Source organism: Mobula birostris, chromosome 29 (assembly GCF_030028105.1).
Source record: "Mobula birostris isolate sMobBir1 chromosome 29, sMobBir1.hap1, whole genome shotgun sequence".
NCBI classification, from domain to species: Eukaryota; Metazoa; Chordata; class Chondrichthyes; order Myliobatiformes; family Myliobatidae; genus Mobula; species Mobula birostris.
In genome coordinates this window covers 26,644,235-26,671,702 of record NC_092398.1, presented here as the reverse complement: position 1 = coordinate 26,671,702, position 27,468 = coordinate 26,644,235, and the positions used below count along the sequence as shown (strand labels likewise).

The following is a 27,468-nucleotide window of genomic DNA, read 5'->3' as shown; positions in this document are numbered from 1 at the left end:
TTCTCTTCTCCTCAGCTGTCCATCACCTCCCTCTGGTGCCCCTTCTCTTTCCCTTTCTCCCATGGTTCACTGTTGTCTCCTATCAGATTCATTCTTGTTCATCCCTTTATCTCTTCCACCTATCCTCTCCCAGCTTCTTGCTTCATCCCCTCTCCCCCATCCACCCACCTTCCCCACTCACTAGTCTCATCACTCACCTGCCAGCTTGTACACCTCCCCCTCCCTCCCACCTTCTTATTCTGGCTTCTTCCCCCTTCCTTTCCAGTCCTGACAAACGGTCTCGGCCCAAAACGTCGACTATGGATTCCCTTCCATAGATGCTGCCTGACTTGCTGAACTACTCCAGCATTTGTGTGTGTTACTCTGGATTTTGAGCACTTGCACAAATTCTTGTGTATCCTCTTTGCTCTGACTGCTGAAGACCCGTGAGCCAAAAGCACTCTTCACTGCCCTGTCTACCTGCAACACCACTTTCAGGGATCCAAGTACTTGTCTCCTTGCTCTGCCCTAATCTGAGGCTTTATAAGGCATTCATCAGACTGCACTTGGGGTACTGGGAGCAGTTTTTGGCCTCTTATGTAAAAAAGGACGTGTTGGTATTGGATAGCATTCAGGAGGCTCACGAGAATGATCCCAGGAATGAAAGGGTTAATGTATGAGGAGCGTGTGATGGCTCTGGGCCTGTATTGGCTGGAGTTTAGAAGAATGAGGGGAGATCTCATTGAAACCTAGAGAATACTGAAAGGCCTAGGTAGAGTGAACATGCAGAGGATGTTTCATATGGTAGGGGGAGTCTAGGACGAGGGCACAGCCTCAGAATAGATTAGAAGTACATCCCTTCAGGACAGAGATGAGAAGGAATTTCTTTAGCCAGAGGGTGGTGAACCTGTGGAATTCATCGCCACAGGCGGCTACGGAGGACAAGTCAGCGGCTATATTTAAAGCAGAGGTTGACAGGTGCTAGATTAGTAACGGCATCGAAGAGTACAGCAAGGAGGCAGAAAATGGGATTAAGACAGATAATAATCAGTTATGATGGAATGATGGCATAGACACGATGGGCAGAACATCCCAGTTCTGCTCCTCTGACTCATAGTCCTATGGATTGATTGACCACAGCAGTCAGGTAATACACGTGTTTCAGAGAACAGGACCGATGCTCAAGGGGTTAGCCGCAGCCATCCTACCCAGTCCGCAGTACAGAAGTTGACAGCCTCTGCAAAGTTGTATCCTTGGTTGAAGCCGCTGTGATAAGCCCTGGGGAAGGTAATGACGAACTCTCCTGCACACTGGTTGGTCCTTACCACCTGAAAGACAGTAACACACCATCACAAATTCCCAGGGTCAGACACAGAGTGAAGCTCAGCCCACACAGTCCCATCACACACTCCCAGGGTCAGACACAGAGTGCAGTTCCCTCCAAACTACTGAGGACCCTCATCACCCAGGACATGCTCTCTTCTCATTGGCACCATCATGGAGGAAAAGCACATCAGATTTCTGAATGGCACACGAATCCATGAACACTACCCCAATATTCCTGTTTCAGATTAACTGTTTTTTTATTGTAACATAGCAAACTTTTGATGCACTTTATTGTACTGCTGCTACGAAACAAACAATTTCGCAACGTATGTCAGTGACAATAAACTTGTTTTTGATTCTCCTTCGTTTAGGGCAGGGGGTTCCCAACCTCGTTTATGCCCTGGGCCAATACCATTAAGCAAGGTGTCTGTGGACCCTTGGTTTAGGAGAGTGTTGGGATGCGCCATAAATGCTGGCCAGGTCAGAGGGTGTAAAGGTAAAGAGAATACCATTGGGAAGGGGAACACAGAGGGCAGCATGTAGCCTAGCAGTTAGCGCAACGCCCTTACAGCACCAAAAAGCCGGGTTCAATTCCTGTCACAGTCTGTAAGGGACCAGAGGGCACAGCTCAGAATAAAGGGATGCCCATTTGAGATGAGGAGGAATTTGTTTAGCCAGAGGGTGGTGAATCTGTGGAATTCATTGGCATGGATGGCTGTGGATGCCAAGTCATTGGGTATACCCAAAGAGGAGGTTGATGGGTTCTTGATTAGTAAGGGCATCAAAGATTACAGGAACAAGGCAGGAGAAAGGGGTTGAAAGGGATAATAAATCAAATGTGATGGAATGGCAGAGCAGACTCAATGGGCTGAATGGCCTAGTTCTGCTCCTATGTGTTATGGTCTTGTGGTTTATTCGAGGAACCATGCAGATCCCTGGTACTGAACCCCATCCAAATTCTCCTAAACCACAATCCAGATGCACGGGGCTACACTTAGTAAATCATCCAGTCCTGGGTAAAGTACTGAGCACTGAACAGAGAACAGTAAAGCACGGGGGAAGGCCATTCAGCCCAAGATACCTGTGTTAGACAGGACGGCCAATTAAATTTCCTCTACCTCCAATCCTGGCATATTCAGGTCTCTGTGTCACAACCTTTTCCAACACTAACCCTGACAGCATGTCCCAAGCATGCTACTGTGGGGCAGTACAGTAACATGGCCAGTTAGCGCAACATCATTACAGCAACAGGGTTCAACTCTCGCCGCCACCTATAAAGAATTTGTATGTTCTCCCCAGGACTGTGTGGGTTTCCTCCGGGTGCTACGGTTTCCTCCCACATTCCGAAGACAGACTGGTAAGGAAGTTGTGTTCTCCATAATTATTATCTTGAAGCGATCACATCTGTTCCCAACACGAACCTCCACAACCCAAAGCACACTACTGCGGGGCAGTGATCCGCCTAACACTATTACAGTGCCTGCGACTCAGGTTCAATTCCCCCCGCCGCCTGTAAGGAGTCTGTACAATCCAAACACATACAGGTGAGGGTTAGTGAGTTGTGGGCGTGTTATGTGTGGCGACGTTTCGCTCCTTGCGGCACAAGACTGTGCAGATTGTAGACAATGCATTTCACTGCGTGTGTCCATGTACAGGTGACAAATAAAGTTAATCTTTACATAATTGGACAGGGGGACTCGGAGGGTGGCATAGCAGTGGTGGCAGTGCCAGCGACCCGGGTTCAACTCCAGGAGTTGGCACACTCTCTCTGTGACACCGTGAGTTTCTTCCGGGCACTCCAGTTTCCTCACACATCGTGCGGGGCAGAGGTTAGCTGTCCAGTCTCGTAGGGAGGGAAGGGCCTGTTACTGTGCAGTACCTGGAAAAAAGATTCCCTGGGTTTTCCAGCAAGCGGGAATGCGGGAGGAGCAGGGACAGGGGGTTTGGATGCTTACGGGCACTCCGTGGGACATCAGGATGTTGGGGTTCATGATGGTGACCAGCTGGTGCAGAAGGTCGGGCTGGCTCTCGAACAGCTCTGGTGTCAGCTTCTTCATCACAGCCTCCAGCTGCTCAGCTGCGTACGCTGGCACACCATACCACGTCTTAGGCTCTCCCCTGAGGAAGTGACGGGATGAGGGTGAGTGACATAGCTACCAACACTGCCCACCCACACCGCCCCACACACACTCACTCCTGGGCCTGCAACCTTAGTAATGCTGGATCAATGCATCAAAAATTCCTGGGGCTCTATATTCTGTCCCTCAGCTTCATGCTGACACCTCCAAATCAACCTCATGATTAGAGGTGGCTCTGTAACCTGTGAACTCATTCCTCACTCTGTAACCCGTGAACTCTCCCCCCATTGTAACCATGAACTCTGTCCCCCCGTAACCCGTGAACTCCCTCGTAACAGGTGAACTACCCCCCCATAACACATGAACTCGCTCTCCGTTGTAACCCGTGAATTCACCCCCCCCTCGTAACCCGTGAACTCTCCCCCTTTGTAACCCATGAACTCTCCCTCCGTAACCCGTTAACTCTCCCCTTGTAACCCGTGAAATCTCCCCCCTTGTAACCCGTGAACTCTCCCCCCTTGTAACCCGTGAACTCTCACCCCGTAACCCGTGAACTCACCCCCACGTAACCCGTGAACTCACCCCCCTTGTAACCTGTGAACTCACCCTCCCCATAACCCGTGAACTCACCCCCCTTGTAACCCATGAACTCACCCCCCTTGTAACCCGTGAACTCACCCCCCCTGTAACCCGTGAATTCACACCCCCTTGTAACCCGTGAACTCACCCCCCTTGTAACCCGTGAACTCTCCCCCCTTGTAACCCGTGAACTCTCACCCCGTAACCCGTGAACTCACCCCCCTTGTAACCTGTGAACTCACCCCCCTTGTAACCTGTGAACTCACCCTCCCCATAACCCGTGAACTCACCCCCCCTTGTAACCCGTGAACTCACCCCCCTTGTAACCCGTGAACTCACCCCCCCTTGTAACCCGTGAATTCACACCCCCTTGTAACCCGTGAACTCACCCCCCTTGTAACCCGTGAACTCACCCCCTTGTAACCCGTGAACTCTCCCCCTTGTAACCCGTGAACTCACCCCCCCTTGTAACCCGTGAACTCTCCCCTTGTAACCCGTGAACTCTCCCCTTGTAACCCGTGAACTTGCCCCCCTTGTAACCCGTGAACTCTCCCCCCTTGTAACCCGTGAACTCACCCCCACGTAACCCGTGAACTTGCCCCCCTTGTAACCCGTGAACTCTCCCCTCGTAACCCGTGAACTCACTTCCCTTGTAACCCGTGAACTCACCCCCTTGTAACCCGTGAACTTGTCCCCCTTGTAACCTGTGAACTCTCCCCCTCTCATAACCCGTGAACCCGCCAACCCCTGTAACTTAACTAGCTTCGTCCACCTCTGTAACCTAAGAACTCATTCTCTCCCTTGTAACTCATGAACATGATCTTCCCCCAACTCTGTAATGTGAGCATGTAACTTGAGAACTCATTCTCTCCCCCTGTAATTCCTGCCTCCCAGCTCTGTAACATGTAAATATGCACACGCTCCCTGTAACTTGAGAACACAGCCCCACATTCAGCACTCCACTGCTTCATATCTCTCCCCTCCCCGCTGCGCACCCCTCTCCCCTCCTGTGGGAGATGACACTCAGCATTGGAGGTAGTCGATGGAGTAGCTCCCGTGGTCCTTGATGATCCCCTCCCCTCTGTCCCAGGTCTCTTCCCCCTCACCGCCAAATGTCTCCCCACTCGCCGCTGTCCTGTGTCTTCACCTTCTCTCCCCCCCAGTGGGCTGGACAAACGGCACCCACAAGTGGAGTTAGCTGAAGGAATGGCTCCCATGGTCCTCGAAATCTCCCTCCTCCCTGCTGCCCCATGTCTAAACCCACCCCACAGGTCGGCCGGTTGCCGGTTACCTACCAGTGCAGGTAGTTGATGGAGTAGCTCCAGTGGTCTTCGATGTGCCAGCAGAAAGCAGCGAAGCACATGCCCACGTAGAGCCAGGGCACCTTCATGCCAGAGATGTCGGCGTTGATGTGGCACAGCACTGACTGTTCCAGCACTGGCATCACATTCAGGTTCCAGCCGCACGCCGTGTACTGCTGTGAGGAGGGGAGAGAGAGGCACGGCTGAGTCATGGCATTTGTGGGCAGAGGATGGGACGGGGAAGGTTAGGTGGTGCCCTAGGAGCGCGAGCAGTGACAGCCCTCGGGTGGGCACCTCCTAAGAGGATATTGAGGGAAATGGGGAGGGAGGAGTGATAGCCAAGAGCCAGCGTAAATTCAATGAGCTGAAGAGCAAGTACGTGAAGGGCTCACTGTGGAGGGCTGGTAGAGGCAGAGAGACAGAGAGAGAGGGGGGGAGACAGAGGGACAGAGATAGAAAGAGATATATAGAGGGAGATACAGATAGAGAATGCGACCATTATGAGTTCAGTGGGGGCTTTACGTGAACAGCGCTCCCCCCAGGGAATTAGGGAATTGAGTGCATTATAGATGGTAAAACTGTAATTTGAATTCAGTAACTGTATTTTAACCCCTACCCTTTGTATGTCTCTTGTATTTGAATAAAGTTTTGCATGCTTATTTATATTTTAAAAAATGGATGGTGGTGCACACTAAGATAGATTTAAACTGCAACAATACTCTGTCTAGGGATTACTCCTCAGAACAGCTGAGGATTATCCTCACATTGGTGCTGTACCTCACTTGTGCAGGGAACTTGACAGCAATAACGACGATGTTATTTTGTGATGACTATTAAGTAGTTTGAGCTTCATTCTGCAGGAACCATCTCATTTTACCTTGAAGTACCCAACAAGAATCTCAGTTGAATCTTTCAGTAAGCTCAGTGACCCATGTCACACACCAACTCTGAATATTCAACCTGACTCAGTAGCATTAAAGATGATTTCTCATCTAACGCATGCATACTGTAAACATACTCCTGTATCACTGTTTTCATTCATTAGGATAATGGAACTCTGTGCTTGCCTTGCAGAAAGAATCTGCTTACAACATTCCCATTTTGACTTCTGCAAAACCTGACTAAACTTTTAAGAAATTAGATGTTAAGATTTTCAAAATAAAACGGGGTAGTAAGGAGGGAGTGCGGCATTGAGGGAGGGACGGTGAGGAGACAGCACCTTGCTGCGGGAGAGGTGGTGAGGAGAGAGCATTGCGGGAAGGGCGGCGAGGAGGATACTCCATGCTGTGTGAATTGCGGCGAAGAGAGGGTGTTGTGCTGTGGGAAGGGCAGCAAGGATAAATGCAAGTCTCTGAAATGGAGGAACTGGGTGGGGGGGGGTGATGGAGATTTGATGGGATGCGTCGCAATGCTCTGCCTGGATACCGAAGGTTGATCAGTCTGAATGGCACACTCTCCTCCTCCCTCAGTGCATGCTCCCTTCCTCGATGCTCTTCCAACAGTTACTCAGCATACAAGCAATGAAGCAGATGGCCACTAGATGCCAGGATCACACAGGCATCGATGGACGGAGATATTGGGTGAACGCAAGAGATGACTGACGCTGGAATATGCCAGAAGACCTCAGCTGGTCGAAGAGTTTCTGTGCCGGGCAGTGGAGATGGAATAGTCGATGCTTCAGGTCGGAAGTCTGCTGTATCAGGTTGATTACAAGAATGCTGCAGAAACATACGTGGCCAGTGGATGATGTGGTGAATGATTGGGCTTCCTACATGTAGGAGGCACTCCCTTTTGACTGCGCATGCGATTCTGTCTTGGTGGACCTGGTTCATCGCTCCCACATACAAGTTGCCCACCACATACTATTACTAACATGACTCAGTAAAAACGTTTACTGTTGATACTCTGTTGTTGCTCTTGCCCAGCAGATACATAACGGAAACAACAGGAATTCTGCAGATGCTGGAAATTCAAGCAACTTTTGTGTGTGTTGCTTGGATACATAACGGAGCCTTCTGATGCAGGGCTTTGATCCAAAAAGTCACAGAGGGTCCAGAAAAGATGTGCTGGCACAGGACAGGGTCCAGAGGAGGTTCACAAGAATGATTCCGGGAATAAAAGGGTTAATGTATGAGGAGTGTTTGTTGACTCTGAGCCTGTACACAGTGAGGGGGGAATCTCATTGAAAGCTATTGAATACTGAAAGGCCTAGAGTGGAGTGGATGTTTCCTATAGTGGGCGAGTCTAGGATGAGAAAAGTATGGCCTCAGAATAGAGGGACATCCATTTAGAATAGATGGCTGTGGAGGCCAAGTCATTGGGTATACTTAAAGCAGAGGTTGACAGGTCCTTGATTAGACAAAGTATCAGAGATTATGGTGAGAAGGCTAATGGGTTGAGAGGGATAATAAATTAGCCATGATGGAACGATGGAGCAAACTCGATGGGCTGAATGGCCTAATTCTGCTTCTATGTGTTATGATCTTGTGGTGAATTTGAGGAACCATCCAGATCTCTGGCACTGAACCCCATCCAAATTCTAGTGATCCACAACTGAGATGCAGGAGACTATACTTTGTAAATCACCCCGGCCTGGATGAAGCACTGAGCATAGAACAGAGGACAGTAAAGCACAGGAGACCATTCGGCCCACAATATCTGTGTAAGACATAAAGCCCAATTAAATTAAATTTCTTCTACCTCCAATTCCGGCATATTCAGGCCTCTGTGTCACAGCCTTTTAAACACCACTATTGTATCTGACTCCTACACTAACCTTGGCAGCCTGCTCCAGGCACATGGACAGTAACGTAGTAATTAACGTAACGTTATTGCAGCCCCAGTAACAGGTTCAACTCCCGCCTCTGCCCGTAAGGTATTTGATGTTCTCCCAGTGACCGCGTTGGTGTCCTCCGGGTGCTCTGGTTTCCTCCCACTTCCCAAAGACCTATGGGATGTATGTTAATTGGTCACATGGGTGTAACTGGGCAGCGTGGGCTTGTTGGGCTGGAAAGACCTGCTACCATGTTGTATCTCCAAATAAAGTAGAATACAAAGATAAATAACTTGCCCTGCACACCTTCAAACTTACTCCTCTCACCTTAAACACATTCCCTCCAGTATTTGAAATTCCATTCTGGGATAAAGATTCTGGCCGTCGACCCTATCGTTGTCCCTCATAGTTTTATAAACCTCTGTAAGGTCTCCCCTCAGCCTCTACTGCTCCACAGAAAACAGCACAAGTTTGTCCAACCTTTCCTCATAGCTCATGCTCTCCAATCTGGTCAGCATCTTGATGAACCTCTTCTGCACCCTCTCCAAAGCCTCCACATCATAGAGACATAGACCACTACAGCACAGAAAAGGCCTGTTTCCATTTACCCTACCTATACCCCTCATGATTTTATAAACCTCTATCAAATCTCCCCTCATTCTCCTACGCTCCAGGGAATAAAGTCCGAACCTGTTCAATATTTCCCTGTAACTGAAGTCTTCAAGTTTTGGCACTATCCTTGTAAATTTTCCCTGCACTTTTTCCAATCTTATTGGTATCTTTCCTGTAGGTAGGTGACCAGTTTGGGTGGCGGGGTGGAGATCCGTCTCTACCAAAGGAGGTGTAAGGCACTCTTCCCTCTGCTAGCCTGTAGGTCACCCTTGGGCAAGGTGTAACACCGGCTTAGCCTCATCGATCAGGGGGTCATGTGAAGCCATGGGAGGAGGTGGTAGATGGTCGTATGAGCAGCCAGTGCACATCACAAGTCCTGGTTCGGCGACCACTGACACCAGGCAGACAATCTCTGAAGAGATTGATAATGGCTGAGGTCACCCGTCTTGTAAAGACTCTGCTGAAGAAGGCAATGGCAAAACACTTCTGTAGAAAAGTCTGCCAAGAACAATCATGGTCATACAACACAACATATAATGATGAGGTGACCAGAACTGCACACGATACTCCAAATTAGGCCTCATCAATGTCTTACACAATTTCAACATAACATCCCAACTCCTGTACTCTGCATTTTGATTTATGAAGCCAAGGTGCCAAAACCTCTCTTTAAGGTGCCATTTCCAAGGAATTATGGATCTGTATTCCCAGATCCCTCTGTTCTATGTCCTTCCCATAATGGGGTAGCCAGAAATGAACACAATATTATAAGTGTGACCTGATCAAAGTTTTATAGAGCACCATAACTTCTCGCTGCTCAGAATGATGAAGTACATCTTTATCACATCTCTTGATGTGTCCACTTGCCAGGAACTGGGGACATTTACGCAGAGAATGAGTGAGCGGGACAGCCAGAGAGCAGATGAACGAACCATGCCTCTCTGTGGAAGTTGATGATGGATTAGGTTGTTTAATTGTTATTTTCTTTGCATCTTAACAATTATTTGCTAGTACCTTTCATGACTATTACGTACACGTAATGTTTCCTGGTGGTCACAGTATGCAGATGCAGTTGCTCAGTGTGCCCCCTAGTGGCTACATTTGTATGATTCTGGAAAGCTGTTATTTGAATAGGGGCTATCTGACTGGCTGATTGTTATCTGCACATTTGAATGGAATGCTTCTTACTTATGGAGTATAAAAAGAGTTGACCATGTGGGTGGCACCATCCCCTCTGTGACTGGCTGCATCACAGCCTGGTTTGGAAATACCAATACCCTTGAATGGAAAATCCTACAAAAAGTAGTGAATATGGCTCAGTCTATCATGGATAAAAACCTCCCTACCATTGTGCACATCGAAATGGTGCGCTGTCACAGGAAAGGAGCATCCATCATCAAGGACCCCACCACTCAGGACAGGCTCTCATCTCACTGCTGCCATCAGGAAGAAGGTACAGGAGCCTCAGGACTCACACCACCATGTTCAGGAACAGTTAGTACCTCTCAACCATCAGCCTCTTGAACCAAAGGGGATAACTTCACTCGCCCCATCATTGAAATGTTCCCACAACCTATAGACTCACTTTGAAGGACATTTCATCTCGTGTTCTCAATTATTTATTATTGTTATGTCTTGCAGTTTGTTCCCTTTGCACACTGGTTAAACGCCTAAGTTGGAGTGGTCTTTTATTGGTTCTATCTATTATGGTTATTATTCTATTCTGGATTTATTGAGTATGCCTACAAGAATTAATGAATCTCAGGATTGTATGACATAAATGTACTTTGATAATAAATTTACTTTGAACGTGGTCACAGTATGTATATGCAATATTCAGTGTGTCCCCTAGTGATTACACATGTATGATTTGCTGGAAGCTTCTCTGGTGCTGCGTTATTTGATTGGCTGTTTCTTATCTACAAATTTGAATGGAATGTTCCTTATCTACGGGTATAAAAAGAGCTGACCACACGGTGGCGCCATTAGTCTCTCCTTTTCGCTTCTCCCTCTCTTCACTACCTAACCTCCAACACTGTTCGGCAGCATCGATGGAACAATCAATGTTTAAGGCAAAAACCTTTCATCAGGACTGGAAAGGAAGGGGGCAGAAGCCAGAATAAGGTGGTGGGGCATTGAGCAGCTTGAGTGTTGGGATCTGCACAGTATAACACTTGACTTTCCCCCATTCCAACGTGCTCTGGGCACGACTGACACTCCCAAGTCCCATGTGCCACACAGAGGAGGGGACTGGGTGCTCCGGGGAGAATTGGCCGGTTGGATTAAAAATAAACGAGGGGGGCTTCAGGCACCGCGTCTACCTACCTCCTCCTCTGGGGCCAGTTGTCGCCTGCCACCCTTGGTGGGGAATCCGCTGCCAAATTCCTTGGAATGGATATCGGCCCCGTACTCCACCGTGACATCCTCCTCGATGCTGCTGACCAGCCGCCAGAACTCCTTCTCCACCAGCTCAGTGGGCACCATCTGTAGACAGGCCGGAGGTCTGGGTGAATGAATGAGGGGGAAGGAGGTGGCTGTGGATCAAGGTGCAGCGGCTCAATAGGAAGTGGGAGAATAAGGTGTGGATCGAGAGGGGAGCGTGCGAGGAGGGTGGGCATATCATGGGGGCAGCAGAAAAAGGGGGCAAGGATTGTGGGGGAGTGAGGGAGAGGAAGCTGGAGAGGCAAGCAAGGGTCAATGTAGAGGGGCAAGAGGGAGGAGGGTGATTGAGGAGGAATGAGAGAAAGGGTGGCGAAGATCGAAGGGAGAATGAGAAGGGACGAGGATCAAGGAGCAAAGATCAAGGAGCAGCAGCAGAGAGGGTTGGGTATGGATCGAGAGGGAGATGCGGAGGAGGGGGAATGAGTGTGAGAAGCGAGGAATGAAGAGGAGCCAGAGGGTGTGACGATCAAGGAGGAGTGGGAGAGGGGGTTGAGGGTAGTGAGGGCTGACTGTTGAGGGGGAGCACGGGAAGTGGAGGAGTGAAATGGAGACAGAAAGGTGGTGCGGGTCAAGTGGGAAGTGGGAGAGGGAGAACGAGGAGTGAGGCAGGTTGCAACAGAGGGGTGGTACAATAAGTGAAGGAGGGGAGAGCAGAGGAGAACCGTGGGCAAGAGGGAACAGAGCAAGGCGCGGTGTGATGGACAAAAAGGTCGAGAGCGTGCCCTTGAGTGAGAGAGAGAGACGCAGCAAGCCACAAACTCACGTGAGCGGGCATGTTGAAGTAATCGGATTTGAAGCTGTCCGCCATCTCCCCGAAGCTCTGTAGAGTATACTCCCTCGTCGCCTGTTCAAAGCCAAAAGCCTCAGCCGGTTTTTTACACTCCTGAAGGATGAGAGAACCAGAAACGGCTACAGCTCAGAGCAAATGACTCACAGACACCAAGAGGAGGAAGATAAATGAGAGGAGGGGGAGCATGAGGACTGATAAGACCTCGAAACATATCCCATTAACTCTTAATTCAATTAACACATTCTCTGAAATTCATTGCACACTGTGAACCAATGCCACACCCATCCCCACGGGTACCGTATCCTGATGCTATACAGTGACAGACCCGTCCCCACTGGTACTGTACCCCGGTGTTATACAGTGACAGACCCGTCACTGGTACTGTACCCGGTGTTATACAGTGACAGACCCGTCACTGGTACTGTACCCGGTGTTATACAGTGACAGACCCATCATTGGTACTGTACCCAGTGTTATACAGTGACAGACCCGTCACTGGTACCATATCCACATTATAATGAGGTAAGTGTACCCCCCCCCACCCCCTCCCCCTTGCTCTGGAAACCACCAAGTCTGAGCCTTACTTCAACGACGCACTTTGGGCAGCGCCAGTCTCCTCGTGGGATCTCCGGCAGTGGGGGAATGAGGCAGTAGGTGTGGTAGCTATCCTCGCAACCTTCGCACAGCACCATCTTGGAATCCTCAGGACCACGGGAGCAGATGACACAGACGTACGATTCCACCTGGAAAGGAGGGCAGGGAGGGCAGAGCATGAATAAAGAGCATGAGGGCAGATTTGAGGGGAAGCAGAAACCCCAGTGCCCCTCCCAAAAACCAGTGTACTTTCTTTGCACAAACTTTATTCTGGGAGAGGGGGAAGGTGCACAGAACATTCGAGGGACTGGGGGACGGGTTGGAGCTGAAGTCTGAGAGTCAGGGTGGGAAATGGAGATAACAGTCCCAGAGGGTTTGCAGAGACAGGTTTTCCAGGGCATCGCAGAAACAAGGGTCTTGAGGTGGGTCAAGGACACAATCCGGGCAGTGTCAGAGACAGGGTTCCCGGATGTGTCAAGGAGTACAGGGGTCCTGGGATGTGTTGGGGACAGGGTTCTGGAGTGTGCTAGAGACAGAGGTCCAAAAAATGCAATTGGAAATACATTTCCAGATGGTGGTCCCATCATGGATCAGGAAGAAGGATCCAGGATTTAGTCAAGTCCTGGAGCTGGCATCAAGAGGGTAGAGGGCAGCAATAAATTTCTCGGAGAGGGACGTGAAGCACAAGGATGGGTGTGCAAAGGTGGCGGGGTTGGAGGGGTTTGAAATTAATTGAATCCTACAGAACAGATTGGACAGTTTCTTGCACAACATGGAGGAGGACTCTTTGGCCCACTGATTATGTGCTGAGCACTGACCACCCACATACACCTATCCTTTGCTGATCCCATTTCGTTCTCCTCAGACTCCACCCTCACCCACTAATGGGCAAACCAATTAACCCACCGACATCCACTGCATGTTGCTCAGAAGTGGAATGAAATTCCTGGGGTCATGGGGTAAGCTGAAACCCACATGCACATACATACAAACATACAGACTTGCGCACGCACACACACACACGCACACAGGAGATCTCTCAAACACATACAAAGAACCTCTGTGTATCTGTCTCTCCCACACACACACAGGCACTCTCACAGACACGCACACACACATATCGTGGCTCTCTCTCACACAGACACTCACACAGTGGCTCTCTCTCTCACACAGTCTCTCTCTCTCTCTCTCTCTCTCACACACACACACACACATACAGGGGCTCGCTCTCTCACACACACACACACACACACACAGGGGTTTTCTCTCTCTCACACACACACACACACAGGGGCTCTCTCACACACACTCTCTCTCTCTCACACACACACACACACACAGGGACACAGACTCTCTCTCTCACACACACACACACACACACAGGGGCTCTCTCTCACACACACACAGGGGCTCTCTCTCTTACACACACACAGGGATACACACTCTCTCTCTCACACACACACACACACACACACACACACACATACACTGCTTCCCCTCAAATCTGCCATCCCACTTAGGGGCTCTCTCTCTCACACACACTTACACACAGTGCTGGAGGTCAGATTTACCCACTATGCCACCCCTTTCCTTGGCTCAATCAGGTCAAATACAAGCACAGCTGGCAGCTGTTGAGTGGACCCCGGAAATGGGAAGACATTACAACAGTGTGTGGGGTAAGACAGTGCTCACTTACGTGCTGCGAGGTAGCAGCTCCCTTTCTCAGCCGCATGGTCATCTTCCCAGCAGGCTCTCCTCCTGACCGCTCCTCCTTCACCTGCGCACAAAGCTCCAGGGCGCAGGGTTCCACCTTCGGATCGGCCACGCTCTCTTCCTTCACCACCAGCGTGGGCGGGCAGTCCAGGCAATCCTTGTCTGAGGGGAGGCAGGGAAGAGCACTGTCAGAGCAGATGGGGGCGGGAGGAGAGGGAGAAGAGACAGGAGGGGGGGGGAGGGGAAGGGGGGAAGCAGGGAGAGAGGGAGAGAAAGGGGGGAGGGGGAGCAGGAAGGGAGATGAGAGAAAGGGAGAGAGAAAAGGAGAAAGGGGACAGAGAGAAGGGAGAAAAGGGAAAAAGGAGGAGGGATAGAAGGGGGAGTGAAAGGTAGAAAGGGAGCAATAGAAGGGAAGAGAGAGGGTTGGGGAAAGGTGGGGTGAAGGGAGAGGGAAAGTTAGAGAGAAGGGGAGGGAGGGAGAGAAAAAGGGGGCAGAGCGAGAAGGGGACAGAATGAGAGAAAGGGGGGGCAGAGCGAGAGAAAAGGGGGAGCGAGAAAAGGGGGAAAGCCAGAAAAGGGAGAAGGTAAGGGAAAGGGTGAAAGAGGGCGGGGGAGAGGAAGGAGACAATGGGGCAGGGAAGGAGGGAGAAGGCAAGGCACCGAGGGGAAGGGTACGTTGGGACGGGAGGGAAGCAGAGAGGGATTGAATGGAGACACAGGGTAGACAGAGAGGATGGGGCGGGGAAAGAGGGGAAGGGGATGGTGGAGAAGGGAATTAGTGGGGAGGGGGAGAGAGGGAGTGAGCAGGGCAGGGTAAATCGTGCTGGGCTGTGGACAGGGTGGGGACGGTACACACCTCTCTTCCTGCTGCCTCGATCTTTCACCACCAGCCCCAGCCCCACCATTTTGGGGCCGGCTCCATAAATCTGCAGCTTCTTGAGCTCCGGGTTCTTGGCAATGTCTGCCTCGGTAGGCTCAGTCTGATGAGACCACAGAAAGAAATACATTTGTTTGAGTCTTCAGCCCAGTTTTATTTTACAAAAGTTTATTGAATGACTGTGACAACACAGCAGTACGCTAAACAATATACTAGTTCCAGTGTCAGCTTGAAATATGATCTGTATTAAAATTTATTACTAGAATATAAAGGTGAGGATGAGACAAACAGGATGGACAGACGATGTGCAAATACAAAAGAAAAGAAATAATAATAAATAAATAAGCAATAAATATCAAGAACATGAAATGAAGAGTCCTTGACAGTGAGTCGGTAGACTGTGGCACACACACAAAATGCTGGTGAACGCTGCAGGCCAGGCAGCATCTATAGGAAGAGGTACAGTCGACTTTTCGGGCCGAGATCCTTCGTCAGGACTAACTGAAAGAAGAGCTAGTAAGTATAGTCCTCTTGGCCTGCTGCGTTCCACCAGCATTTTTTGTGTGTGTTGCTTGAAGTTCCAGCATCTGCAGATTTCCTCGTGTTTCCATAGACTGTGGGAAGTGTTGGGGTGAGTGAAGTTATCCCCTCTGGTTCAACAGCTTGATGCTTGAAGGGCAATAACTGTCCCTGAAGCTGGTGGTGTGAGTCTTGAGGATGACAACAGTGAGACAGCACTTGGAGCACTGTAAGCAGTTTATCCAATAAAGGATGTGCTGGCATCGGAGAAGGTCCAGAGGAGAATCATGAGAATGATCCTGGGATGAAAGGGTTAACAATTGAGCTTTAAATGGCTCTGGGCCTGTACTCACTGAGTTTAGGAGAATGAGCATGGGATCTCACTAAAACCTATTGAGTACCAGAAGGCCTAGCTAGAGTGGACATGGAGAGGATGTTTTCTATAGTGGGGGAGACTAGGACCAGAGGGCACAGCCTCAGAATAGAAGGACTTCCCTCTAGAATAGAGTGGAATCGAGAAGGAATTTCCTCAGCCAAAGGGTGGAAATCTGTGGAATTTATTGCCACAGAAGGCCATGGAGCCCAGGTCTTTGAGTATTTATGAAGCAGAGGTTGATAGGTTCTTGATTAGTGAAGGGGGGGGGGGGGGCGGTCAAAAGTTACAGGGAGAAGGCTGGAAAATCGGGTTGAGAGGGATAATAAATCAGCCATGATGGAGCAGACTTGATGAACCAAATGGCTTAATTCTACTCCTATGCCTTATGATCTTATCTACAACACTCCAGGCTGCCAACAGGAGGCCACAGTTCGCAGCAATCCCCCATAGATACCACATGTTCTTTCTTCAGGGACACAAGAGGAGTGGGCAGTCGGCTTGGGCAGAACCCATGACTGTCCGCCGCCCGGACCTGTGGAAGGCTGGCTCTCGTACAAGGTTCCCTGAATATGTATTCATTCCTTGCCATTATCTGTCATCCAGCAGTGAGGGGAGGTCGCCAGTGGAGGTCTCTGTACTTATGTGTCCCTCCCTTGTACTTTAGGGACCTGGGGTGGGAGAGGCTACAGACAGCAGTGTTGTGCAGCAGATTCTTGAATTGGTCCACTGACTCCTTGTCCACCTGTCATTTCTGTGGCCGGGAGGAGTCAGTGTACCACTGGTATAGAGAGCGTGAGCAAATGCAGCCTTTGAGTATCTGTAGGGGCTGCTCCAAAGTAGCAGCTGCACTTCAGCCCCATGCTCCTGATCTACAGTCACCTGGCGCGGAGGTGGAGGTGGTGTCCTGTTCAGTTTTTATTAATCTATTTTATATTTATTTAGAGCTACGGCGTGAAGCAGGACCTTCCGGCCCTTTGAGTCACACTGTCCCCAGCAGCCTAGCAATTTAACCCTAGCCCAATCATGAGACTAGTTACAATGACCAATTAATCTGCTAACCAGTAACTCTTTTGGACCGGGGGAGGAAACCCACACACTCAAGGGAAGGAGCGTACAAATTTGCTTACGGAGGATGCTGGAATTGCACTCCGAACTCCGATGCCCCGAGCTGTAATACCGTCAGGCTAACCACTACCGTTTCCCTCTGGAACCACAGTCAAGTTGCTAGAGGTCAGACAGCATCTGAGGAGGGAAATGGACTCACTGTGGGATGAGATTACCCAGGTGAAGGGTCTCGACCCAACACGTCAACTGTTCAATCACCTCCAGGTGCTGAGCTCCTCCAGCAGATTGTCTCTGGTTCCAAAGTCCAATACCTGCAGTCTCCTGTGACCTAACCAAGGTTCCCTCCTCCATACACTCTTTCAGGATGTCATCTTCCAGGAGAGAAACTCCAAGAGTCTTCAGGGACTCTGCAGTTCAAGCTTTGCATATTATTTGCTTTTTTTTTTAAACTGTTTGATCTATCTGCCCTTTTTCTCACACATTGGGTGCCTTTTGGTCTTTGATGTGCGGGGTATTTTGTGAATTCTGTTCTAGTTCTTTGTTTTGTGGCTGTCTGCAACAAGATGAATCTCCAGGTTGTAAATGGTATATATACTTTGATAATAAGTATACTTTGAACTTTGAAGCAAACAAGGACCATGAGGCAGAATCGAAAATAGAGTCAACAGCAGTTTGGTGCTTGCTCCTTGCTGCAGTGTAGCTCTCTTCCCCTACTCCCAGAGCCGGCAACGTTGGAAGTTGAACCGTGGGCTGCTACGGGAGGCCCGCAGCAGTCCTGGAACTCCTCCCCCACGGTTTCACCTACCTCAGCCTGTAGCCGCTTGGCACGGCGTCCATAGCTGTTCATCTTGTTGGGCTGGACGGACTGGCGCAGGGGGATGCTGTGTGGCTTATACTCCCGGTCCTTCTCCTCGCTGTCATACTGGGGCCCCGGCTGGCACTGCAGGGAGCAGAGAGAGAGACACCCACACATGAAGACACAGCAAGGAGAAAGAGAGAGAGGGAGGGAGGTTCTCCCTCACCACTGTCCCTTCAGAATGATGCTTCTTCACCACCTCCCCATGGAGTGACTCTCCCTCACCAACGCCTCCCCACAGTGACTCTCCCTCACTTACACCTCCCCCACAGTGACTCTCCCCCACCAACGCCTCCCCCACAGTGACTCTCCCTCACCAACACCTCCCCCACAGTGACTCCCCCTCACCAACACCTCCCCCACAGTGACCCTCCCCCACCAGTGCCCCTCCCACAGTGACCCTCCCCCACCAACGCCCCTCCCACAGTGACTCTCCCTCACCAACGCCTCCCCCACAGTGACTCTCCCTCACCAACGCCTCCCCCACAGTGACTCTTCCCCACCAGTGCCCCTCCCACAGTGACTCTCCCTCAACACCTCCCCCACAGTGACTCTCCCTCACCTACATCACCCCCACTTATTCTCCCTCACCTACACCTCCCTCACACTGACTCTCCCTCACCTACACCTCCCTCACACTGACTCTCCCACACCTACACCTCCCCCACACTGACTCTCCCTCACTAATGCCTCCCCCAGTGACTCTCCCTCACAAACGCCTCCCCCACAGTGACTCTCCCTCACAAACGCCTCCCCCACAGTGACTCTCCCTCAGCAGTACCACTTCCAGTGGCTCTCCCCCACCACTGCCCCTCCCACTGAGAGATGCTCCCTGACCAAGGCCCCACTCCCACCCAGAGTGTTGCTCCCCTGATATTGTGCCCACCCACAGCTGGACCTTGCCTCAGTACTCCCTCCTTCACATAATAACTGAGCACACCAACGTAACCGCTGGCTACCCTTCAATCAAATATGCCGCAGACAAAGCCCCAGGCAGTGAGCTGAGCCACAGACCCTACCGGGTTGGGGGGGTCGGGGGGAAATGGGTGGGCTGCCCTTACCGCTAGACTGGCTCCAGACTGGAAGGTGTAGAAGGGGTAGATGACCCTCTCGTAGTGGGAGCGAAGCAGGGAGCCGATGCCCTTCCCCGGGGGATAGCCCAGACGCTGGGCCACTCTTGACCACCGCCTGTCCCGGCAGATGGCCTCGTAACCTCCTTCGTCCAGGACAATCTGAAAGGCAGGGACAATGGAGAGTGGGTAAGTCAGGTGTGGGTACGAAGCACAGGTGTTGTTGCAGTTTAACAATTAATTATCTGCTTGTATTTTAAGTACTTCTTATACGCATACAATACTGTGCAAAAGTCTTAGGCACATAAATGTAACTAAGGCGACTAAGACTTTTGCACAGTACTGTATTTATCAATGTGGAGCAGAGAGCGAGTTTCAACCCCAGTACGAGGAATTCAATTCCTGTTTGACATCAGAATCTCTCTCTTGCTCAGTGTTATCCTGTTAAGAACGTACCAAGTCCAGGAGCTGCTGCATTCCCACTTCTCCACAGCCAACAATAGCTGCTGGGACGGGCCACTGACCTCATGACTGGCCAGTCACTATTTCAAGCCGGAACAAGGTGCCCACTTCCCTCTAAATCTGGGGTTCCCAACCTTTTTTGTGTCATGGACCAATACCATAAAGCAAGGACCTCAGGTTGGGAACTCCTGCTTTAAATCTTCCTTATCCGTGATCCTACCTTGGATTCTGGTTTGCTTATTTGTTTGCTTGTTTATCTATTTATTTAGTTAAAGATACAGCACGGAATCAGACCTTTCAGCCCAACGAGCTGCACTGCCCCGCAGCCCACCTATTTAACCCTAGCCCAATCACAGAACAATTTACAATGACCAATTAATCTACCGACCTGGTACGTCTTTGGACTGTGGCAGGAAACCCACGTGTTCACTGGGAGCACGTACAAACTCTTTACAGAGAGTTCCGGAACTGAACTCTGAACTCCAAAGTCCTAAGCTGTAAGTGTCGCGCTAACCCCCACCCCCCGTATACATCGAAACGTACAGTGAAATGCACCGTGTCTGCTAACAACACAAACTTGCTCATTTTCCTCTTCCACATCCCAAACATCATAAGCTCTCGCTGGTTCAGTGTTACCTTGTTAAGACTGTACAAGTCCAGCATTCGTCGCTCCACATTGGGAATCTTTAACGTGGATCCCTGCAGCTCCCAGAACTTGGCGATCTGGTCCAGGAAGTTTAATTTTACCCGGGTCTGAGCCTGCACGAGAAGGATACATCAGGTAGTAAGAAAGGCAAATAGAATATCAGCTTCCGTTTCCAGAGGACCAGAATACAAAAGCAAAGCTGTAATACTGAGGATTTATCAGGCATTGCTGAGGGTGCATTTGGAGTATTGTGAGCAGTTTTGGACCCCATATCTAAGAAAGGATATACCGACATTGGAAGGGGGGCTCAAAGAAGGTTTACAGGAATGAAAGGGTTAACATAAGAGGAACATTTGAGGGCTCTGGGTCTGTGCTCGCTGGAGTTTAGAAGAATAAGGGGAATCTCATTGAAATCTATTGCATATTGAAAGGCCTAGACAGAGTGGATGTGGAGAGGTAGTTTCCTATAGTTGGGAAGTCAGAATACAAGGATGTCCCTTTAGAAAAGAGGAAGACTTTCTTTAGCCAGGAGTGGTGAATCTGTGGAACTCATTGCCACAGATGGCCGTGGAGGTCAAGTCACTGGGTGTATTTAAAACGGAGGTTGATAGGTTTTTGATTAGTAAAGGCAGCAAAGGTTACAGGGAGAAGGCAGGAGAATAGGGTTGACAGGGTCAACAAAATAGCCAAGATGGAATGACAGAGCAGACTTGATGGACCGAAGGGCCTAATTCTGCTCCTATGTCTTATAAATGAGTGACACAAACAAAATGCTGGAGGAACGCAGCAGATCAGGCAGCGGCCATGGAGGGGAATGCACCGTTGACGTCTTGAGACAAGGCTCTTTATCGGATCATAGACGTTGCGTGGCCTGCTGAGTTCCACCAGCGTTTTGTGTCTGTTGCTCTAGATTTCCAGAATCTCGTGTTTATGTTTATGTCGGTACAATTTAAGTCAGTTAATTCCCTAAATTGCTCTGTTCGTTCAATGCTGGATGAGCTGAACCATCCTCCAAGTAGATATCAGGAATAACCTTACCATTCGCCCTCCTTCCCATTCACAATACCAGGGTGAACCCCTCTGTTTGTGGGTGTGACCACCAGAAATGGTCATTGCACATATTGAGAGGACCAAGTGGAGGCTATTACCACATGCGTAAGTACGGTGAGGTACAGGTCCAATGAAGCACTTGTTTGCAGCCGCATCACAGGCAGGTAGGTACAGACAACACAAAAGGCAGGTTCCCTCGGCGGCTACCCACTTTAATTTCATTTCCCATTCCAACATTACCTCTGAGGTAAGACTCGGGACAGGGCAGCAACACCTCATATCCTGTCTGGGTAGATTCCAACATGACGGCATGAACATCAATTTCTCTAACATGGTGATTTCTCCCCCTCACTCTTCTCTTTTTTTCCCATTCCCCATTCTGGCTCCTCTCTGACTCTTCCTTCTCCCTACCTGCCCATGGCGCCATTTTGGTTCCCCTTCTCCTTCCTTTTCTCCCATGGTTCACTGTACCCTTCGATCAGATTCCTCCTTCCTCAGCCCTTTATCCCTTCCAACTAACACCTCCCAGCTTCTCACTTTATCCTGTCCACCACCCCCCACCCACATCTGGTCTCATCTATCTTGTAATCCTCTCCCTGCCTTCACCCACATCAGATCTCACCTATCTTGTACTCCCCTCCTCACTCTCTTATACTGGATTCTTCCCCCTTCTTCTCCAGCCCTGACTGATTTATGTATGTATGTATGTATTTATTCAGCATGAGCCAGACCGACCAAAAACCCATCTATTTAACACTAGCCTAATCTTAGGACAATTTACAATGACCAATTAACCTACCATCTGGTATGAGTTAGGAATGTGGGAGGAAACCCGAGCACCCTGAGGAAACCCACGTGCTCACAGGTAGGATGCACAAACTTCTTACAGTGTCGGAAACTCCAAACTGCGACGCCCTGAGCTGGAATGGTGTACCACCAACCATTATGCTACCGTCACACTCTCAGCCTGTAACTCTCGGCGGCTTATTCCCCTCCGTAAATGCTGCCTGACCTGCTCAGTAGCATTTTGTGTGTGTGTGTGTGTGTGTGTGTGTGTGTGTGTGTGTGTGTGTTGCACAGAATATAAATATTTAAATTGTACAAGACACTGAAAACAAAGAGAAAATAAAGACCTCTCAAAACAGAGACCTTAGTGCGAAAAGAGACTACGATCAGGCACAAGCTCACGGTAGTGCAAGAGGTGGTCTGTAGTGTTCTGTTGCTAAGGCAGGGTCCGGCAACAGAATCGTCTACAAAGTGGCGGACATAGCCCAGACACAGGCATGGCCTTCCCCACCATTGATCTCATCTACAAGGAGCGCTGCCACAAGAAAGCAGCATCCATCATCAAGGACCCCCACCATCCAGGTCATGCTGTCTTCTCACTGCTGCTATCAGGAAGGAGGTACAGGAACTGTAGGTCCCTTACCGTGAAGTTCAGGAATAGTTATTACCCTTCAACCACCATCCTGAACCAACGTGGATAACTTCACCCATCCCAACTCTGAACTGAATCCACAACCTACAGGCTTTTAAGGCCCCTTTACAACTCATGTTCTATTTACTTAGTTTCCAGTATTTACAGTATATTATTTTCTATTTACAGTGTGTCTTATTTTACTCATCAGTAGCTTGTCAGTCTTTGTGTGTAGCTTCTCATTGATTCTATCGTATTTCTTTATTCTACTGTGAATGTCTGCAGGAAAATGAATCTCAGGGTAGCACGTGGTGACCTACGCATACTTTGATAATAAATTTACTTTACACTAGTTCAATATCACTTTCTTGCAGTCATTTACAGAAACAATAAAGAATACAATAGAATTTACAAAAATCTATATGTAAAGACTGACAAAAAATAATGTGCAAAAGATGACTAACTGCAAATAAAACAGTGAGTTGTAAAGAGTTCTTGAAAGTTGTAGAATCAATTTGGAGTTGTGGTGAGTGAAGTTGTCCACAATGGTCCAGGAGCCTGATGGTTGAGGGGTAGTAACTGTTCCTGAACCTGGTGGTGTGGGACCTGAGGCTCCTGTACCTCCTTCCTGATGGCAGCAGTGAGAAGAGAGCAGGTCGTGGACAGAGGGGGTCGCTGTTGATGGATGTTGCTTTCCTGTGGTAGAGCTCCTAGTAGATGGGCTCAATGGTGGGGAGGGCTTTGCCTGTGGGCCGTATCCAACACTTTCTGTAGGCCTTTCCATTCCTGGGCATTGGTGTTTACATACCAGGCCGTGGTGCAGCCAGTCAGGATACTCTCCACTGTGCATTTATAGGAGCTTGTCAAAGATTTCATGGATGAACGGCGAAAAGCACCTCCTGCAGAGGTTGTCAGTTGTGGGGAGGACTGTGCCCACGATGGATCAGACTATGTTCTCTACACTCTTCAGCCTCTTGCGTTCCTTTATGCTGGAAATGCCACAGAAGGCCACGACAAACAAGATGCAGGAGCTCCTCGAGTTCTGGTTACCCTTCAGTTCCATGCTCCTGATCTATTGCCACCCATTACTAGGGGGAGATGGGGAAGGGCTGGGGAATGTGGGTACTCAGGGCACTGCTGAAAACCTCTGTTTTACTTATAATACTTTTTATAAGAGTTGTAGTTTTCAACAAACTCATGTATTTTTCACAGTATGTAGTGGTTCATCCTCACTCACTGCCAGAAAGTGGTATAGCAGCTAAACTAACAATTTATCACCTTTCTCAGTTTTCATTGGCTAAGTGTTAGCACATTCATTACTCATGTGATGTAATTGCTTTAATTATGCAGCGCATTAACGAGCTTATCCCCATCTAAGGAATTTCTTATCCATAAAGTGATAGATTTTTCAGAGGCACCATCTTTTATTCTTCATTCTTTTGCCTTCTCCAAGGAAAACTGAATTCTAGTCAAACTGCCCATTCATGGGGCCAGAGGGACAGGAAATCCAGCCAGCACTCTGCCTGTCCCTTTTCCAGGGTTATGCCCTGTGCCCGCGTGCCCCTGGAAAAGGATTACATGGTTTCCACAGTGTCCATTGGGGGATTTCCAGGAACCGTGGGCCCTCGAGTGTGTTGTGAACAGTGTTTCATCATAAAGCATGTGCTTTATGATGTGTTGAATATTGCAGAACAGTGAATTGGTGTGATAATGTAATCATCTGAATAATCTTTTTATATACATATCTGAATGGGATGTTGCTGGGAATGGGGGCTCAGGTCACACAAAAACTTTTATAGATCACTAGCTGGCCCCCAGCAGTTACCCACTCCTGGGGATTTTACGGAGAGTGAGAGACCAGAACATTCCCAGCGCTGTGTGTAAAGATTAGCTTTATTTGTTACATGCAAATGAAGACATGAAGTGAAATTTGTTGTTTTGCGTCAATGAGCAACACGGTCCTAAGATTGTGCTGGGGGCAGCCCACAAGTGTTGCAGTGCTCCCAGTGGCCACGACTTAGTAAACCTTATTGTATGTCTTTGGAATGTGGGAAGATACCAGAAAAAACTCACACAGTCACAGGACAGAACGTACAAACTCCCTATATACAGCGGCAGAAATTGAACGCCAATCTCTGGCGATGTAAAGTGTTACACAAACTGCTTCGGGTGCTCCAGTTCCCTTCCACATTCAAAAGATGTACAAGTCAGGGTGAGCGAGTTGTGAGCATATCAGGTTGGTGCCAGAAGCGTGGCAACAATCACGGGCCATCCCCTCCCTCTCAGCGCATCCTTGGACTGTGTTGGCTGTTGATGCAAAACGATACATTTCACTCTATGTTTCGAAGCACATGTGACAGATAAAGCTAACGTTCATCTTCACTATGCTCCTGACCTGCTTAACCGGGGCTTCTCTCTCTGGAGAACATAGGAAGATGGAATTCAGGTGCCCGGGTTTGTTGAGAGACAGCGTCACCAGCAGATGAACACAGATTGAAACTAGTGTAATGTGGAGAGGTGAAGAGGGCAGGAGGGAATTTTTATTTTTGAAAGCGCAGTGAATTAGGACTGAGCTGACTGCCAGGGAACCACAGTAGTGTTGTGGTTAGCTTGACACCATTACAGATCGGGGTGTCAGAGTTCAGAGTTCAATTCTGGGAGCATCTGTCAGGAGTTTGTACGTTCTCCCCATTAACCATGTGGGTTTCCTCCGGGTGCTCTGGTTTCCTCCCACGATCCAAAGACCTACCCATTAATAGGTTAACTGGTCATTATCAATCAGGGGTTCCCAACATTTTTATGCCATGGACTCTTACCGTTAACTGAGGGTTGGGAACCCCCCCTGTCAATTGTCCTCTGGATAGGCTAGGGTTAAATAGGTGGGTTGTTGGGCTAGAAGAGCCTGCTGCACGCTCTATCTCAAAGCAAATAAAAATTAGATTTAACAGGAGCTATCCCAGTAAGGGATGGGTATGGGACAAAAATGCGTAGTAGGGGAGTGGCGTGGTAGGAAGGCAACGTAGTTAGAGAGGAGCCAGTGGAACTAAATGGAGATCTCTATCAAGCCGGGTGTGTGGGGTGGGGGCAGGAACAGGAACAGGAACTGTGTAAGCACCTGCATCCTGATCAAGGGTCTTGGCCCAAAATGTTTATTCGTTTCCATAAATGCTGCCTGACCTGCTGAGTTATTCCAGTGTTTTGTAATGTTTAAATTCAGGAATTTTAGCCGCATCGGCTTCCTCATAACCTTGTCTCAACTTGGATGGGTTCTGGGTGCACGGCAGCTTACGAAACTGCGAAGGCAAGTCTACACATGCGCTTGGTGGGAGTGGGGGTCAGGCAGGGGCCGGGACGCAGAAACATACCTCCAACTCGTTCAGCCGCTGAATCCGGGGTGTGAATTTGAAGTTGTCGACCTCAACTGCGAAAGGAGGCTGCCAGTCCTGGGGACAAAAAGAGATAAGAGAGCACAGTTTAGCAAAGCGACAAACCCTTCACGCATGAGCAACAATAACTCACATTCCGTGAGCAGAACTCATAACAAGTGATCTCAACTGCTCATGTCAATGCTGTGTGTGGACTGATATTTATTGATTGAGCATCTATACTCAGCGGCCACTTTATCTGGTACAGGAGTGTACCTAATAAATGCCCACAGGAGTGGAACCCCATGTGATCTGATGCTGCTGTAGCCCACCCACTTCAACGTTTGATGTGTTGTGCGTTCAGAGAGCTCTCCTACACCCCACTGTAGTAACACATGGTTATTTCAGGTACTGTCACTTTCCTGGCAGCTTGAACCAGGCAGGCCATTCTCCTCTGACCTCTCTCATTAACAGGCCATTTTTGTCCACAGAGCTGCCGCCCACTGGATGCTTTTTGTTTCTCACACCATTCTCTGCAAACTCTGGAGGCTATTGGGTGTGAAAATTCCAAGAGATCAGAAGTTTCTGAGATACTCAAACTAGCCTGCCTGTACCAACAGTCATTCCACAGTCAGTCATTTAGATCACATTTCTACCTCATGATGATAACTGGTTGAACAACTGAACCTCTTGACCATGTCTGCATGCTTTTATGCATTTAGTTGCTGCCACATGATTGACTGATTAGATATTTGCATTAACAAGCAGGTACACAGGTGTACCTAATCATTTGGGCACTGAGTGTATCTCATTATTAAGTCTAAAGATTTTGTTTTACATTCAGAAGATAAATTCCTTGGAGGGCTTTGAACTCAAGACTATGCTCCTTGGTTATGTCTAGTTACTTGAAAGTCACAAAGGCAGAAGTTTACTGTCATGTATACAAAGACACGATCGCCTACGTCAAACATGGCGCATAAAGAGTGAACACAAGTACGTCTGCACAGGTGCAATGAAAAACTGACCTGCAGCAGCATCACAGACACCAAGCATCAGATGTACAACATTCATAAGGAACACCACACATTATACATACTTTTTACAGTAAGAATAATACAATTAAGTTCAAAAAAGAAGTCTATCGTAATACAAAATGGTCACAGCTTTCACTATAATGAGGTAGTGATTAGGGTTGTGCCAGTTGTTTCAAGAGTCAAATGATTGAGGGAAGTAGCTGTTCCTGAACCTAGTTCTGTGGGACTTCAGGCTTCTGCATCTCCTGCCCAATCTGAGCTACGAGAAGATGGCATGGCCTGGACAGTGAAGATCTACATTTCTACAAATGTACGGTGAAGAGCATTCTGATTGGCTGCATCACATCTGGTATGGAGAGGCCACTGCACAGGATTGGATGAAGCTGCAGAAGGCTGTAAACTCAGACAGCACCATCGTGGGCACAACCTTCCCCACCATTGAGGACATCTTCAAAAAGCAGTGTCTAAGAAGGCGACATCCATAGACAGCTAGGGTGCCTAAGACCTTTATCGCAGTACTGTATTTGTCAATCTGGAGTGGACA

General features: G+C 49.1%; 1 protein-coding gene across 2 annotated transcripts in view; it reads right to left on the bottom strand.

Annotated features, from left to right (window-relative positions):
* The window catches only part of kdm5c (lysine demethylase 5C), a 135,601-nt gene that overhangs the window by 37,660 nt on the left and 70,473 nt on the right, over positions 1-27,468 (bottom strand). For both annotated transcript variants that reach the window (XM_072246617.1, XM_072246618.1), the window contains exons 2-13: positions 25,891-25,968; positions 20,049-20,171; positions 18,942-19,112; positions 17,830-17,964; positions 15,044-15,167; positions 14,171-14,349; positions 12,465-12,623; positions 11,854-11,973; positions 10,974-11,132; positions 5,258-5,439; positions 3,261-3,423; positions 1,188-1,307 (exon numbers count right to left, since the gene is read on the bottom strand). In XM_072246617.1, coding sequence (XP_072102718.1) covers positions 1,188-1,307; positions 3,261-3,423; positions 5,258-5,439; positions 10,974-11,132; positions 11,854-11,973; positions 12,465-12,623; positions 14,171-14,349; positions 15,044-15,167; positions 17,830-17,964; positions 18,942-19,112; positions 20,049-20,171; positions 25,891-25,968 — 1,713 coding nt within the window. The remainder of the gene's footprint in view (positions 1-1,187; positions 1,308-3,260; positions 3,424-5,257; positions 5,440-10,973; positions 11,133-11,853; positions 11,974-12,464; positions 12,624-14,170; positions 14,350-15,043; positions 15,168-17,829; positions 17,965-18,941; positions 19,113-20,048; positions 20,172-25,890; positions 25,969-27,468) is intronic.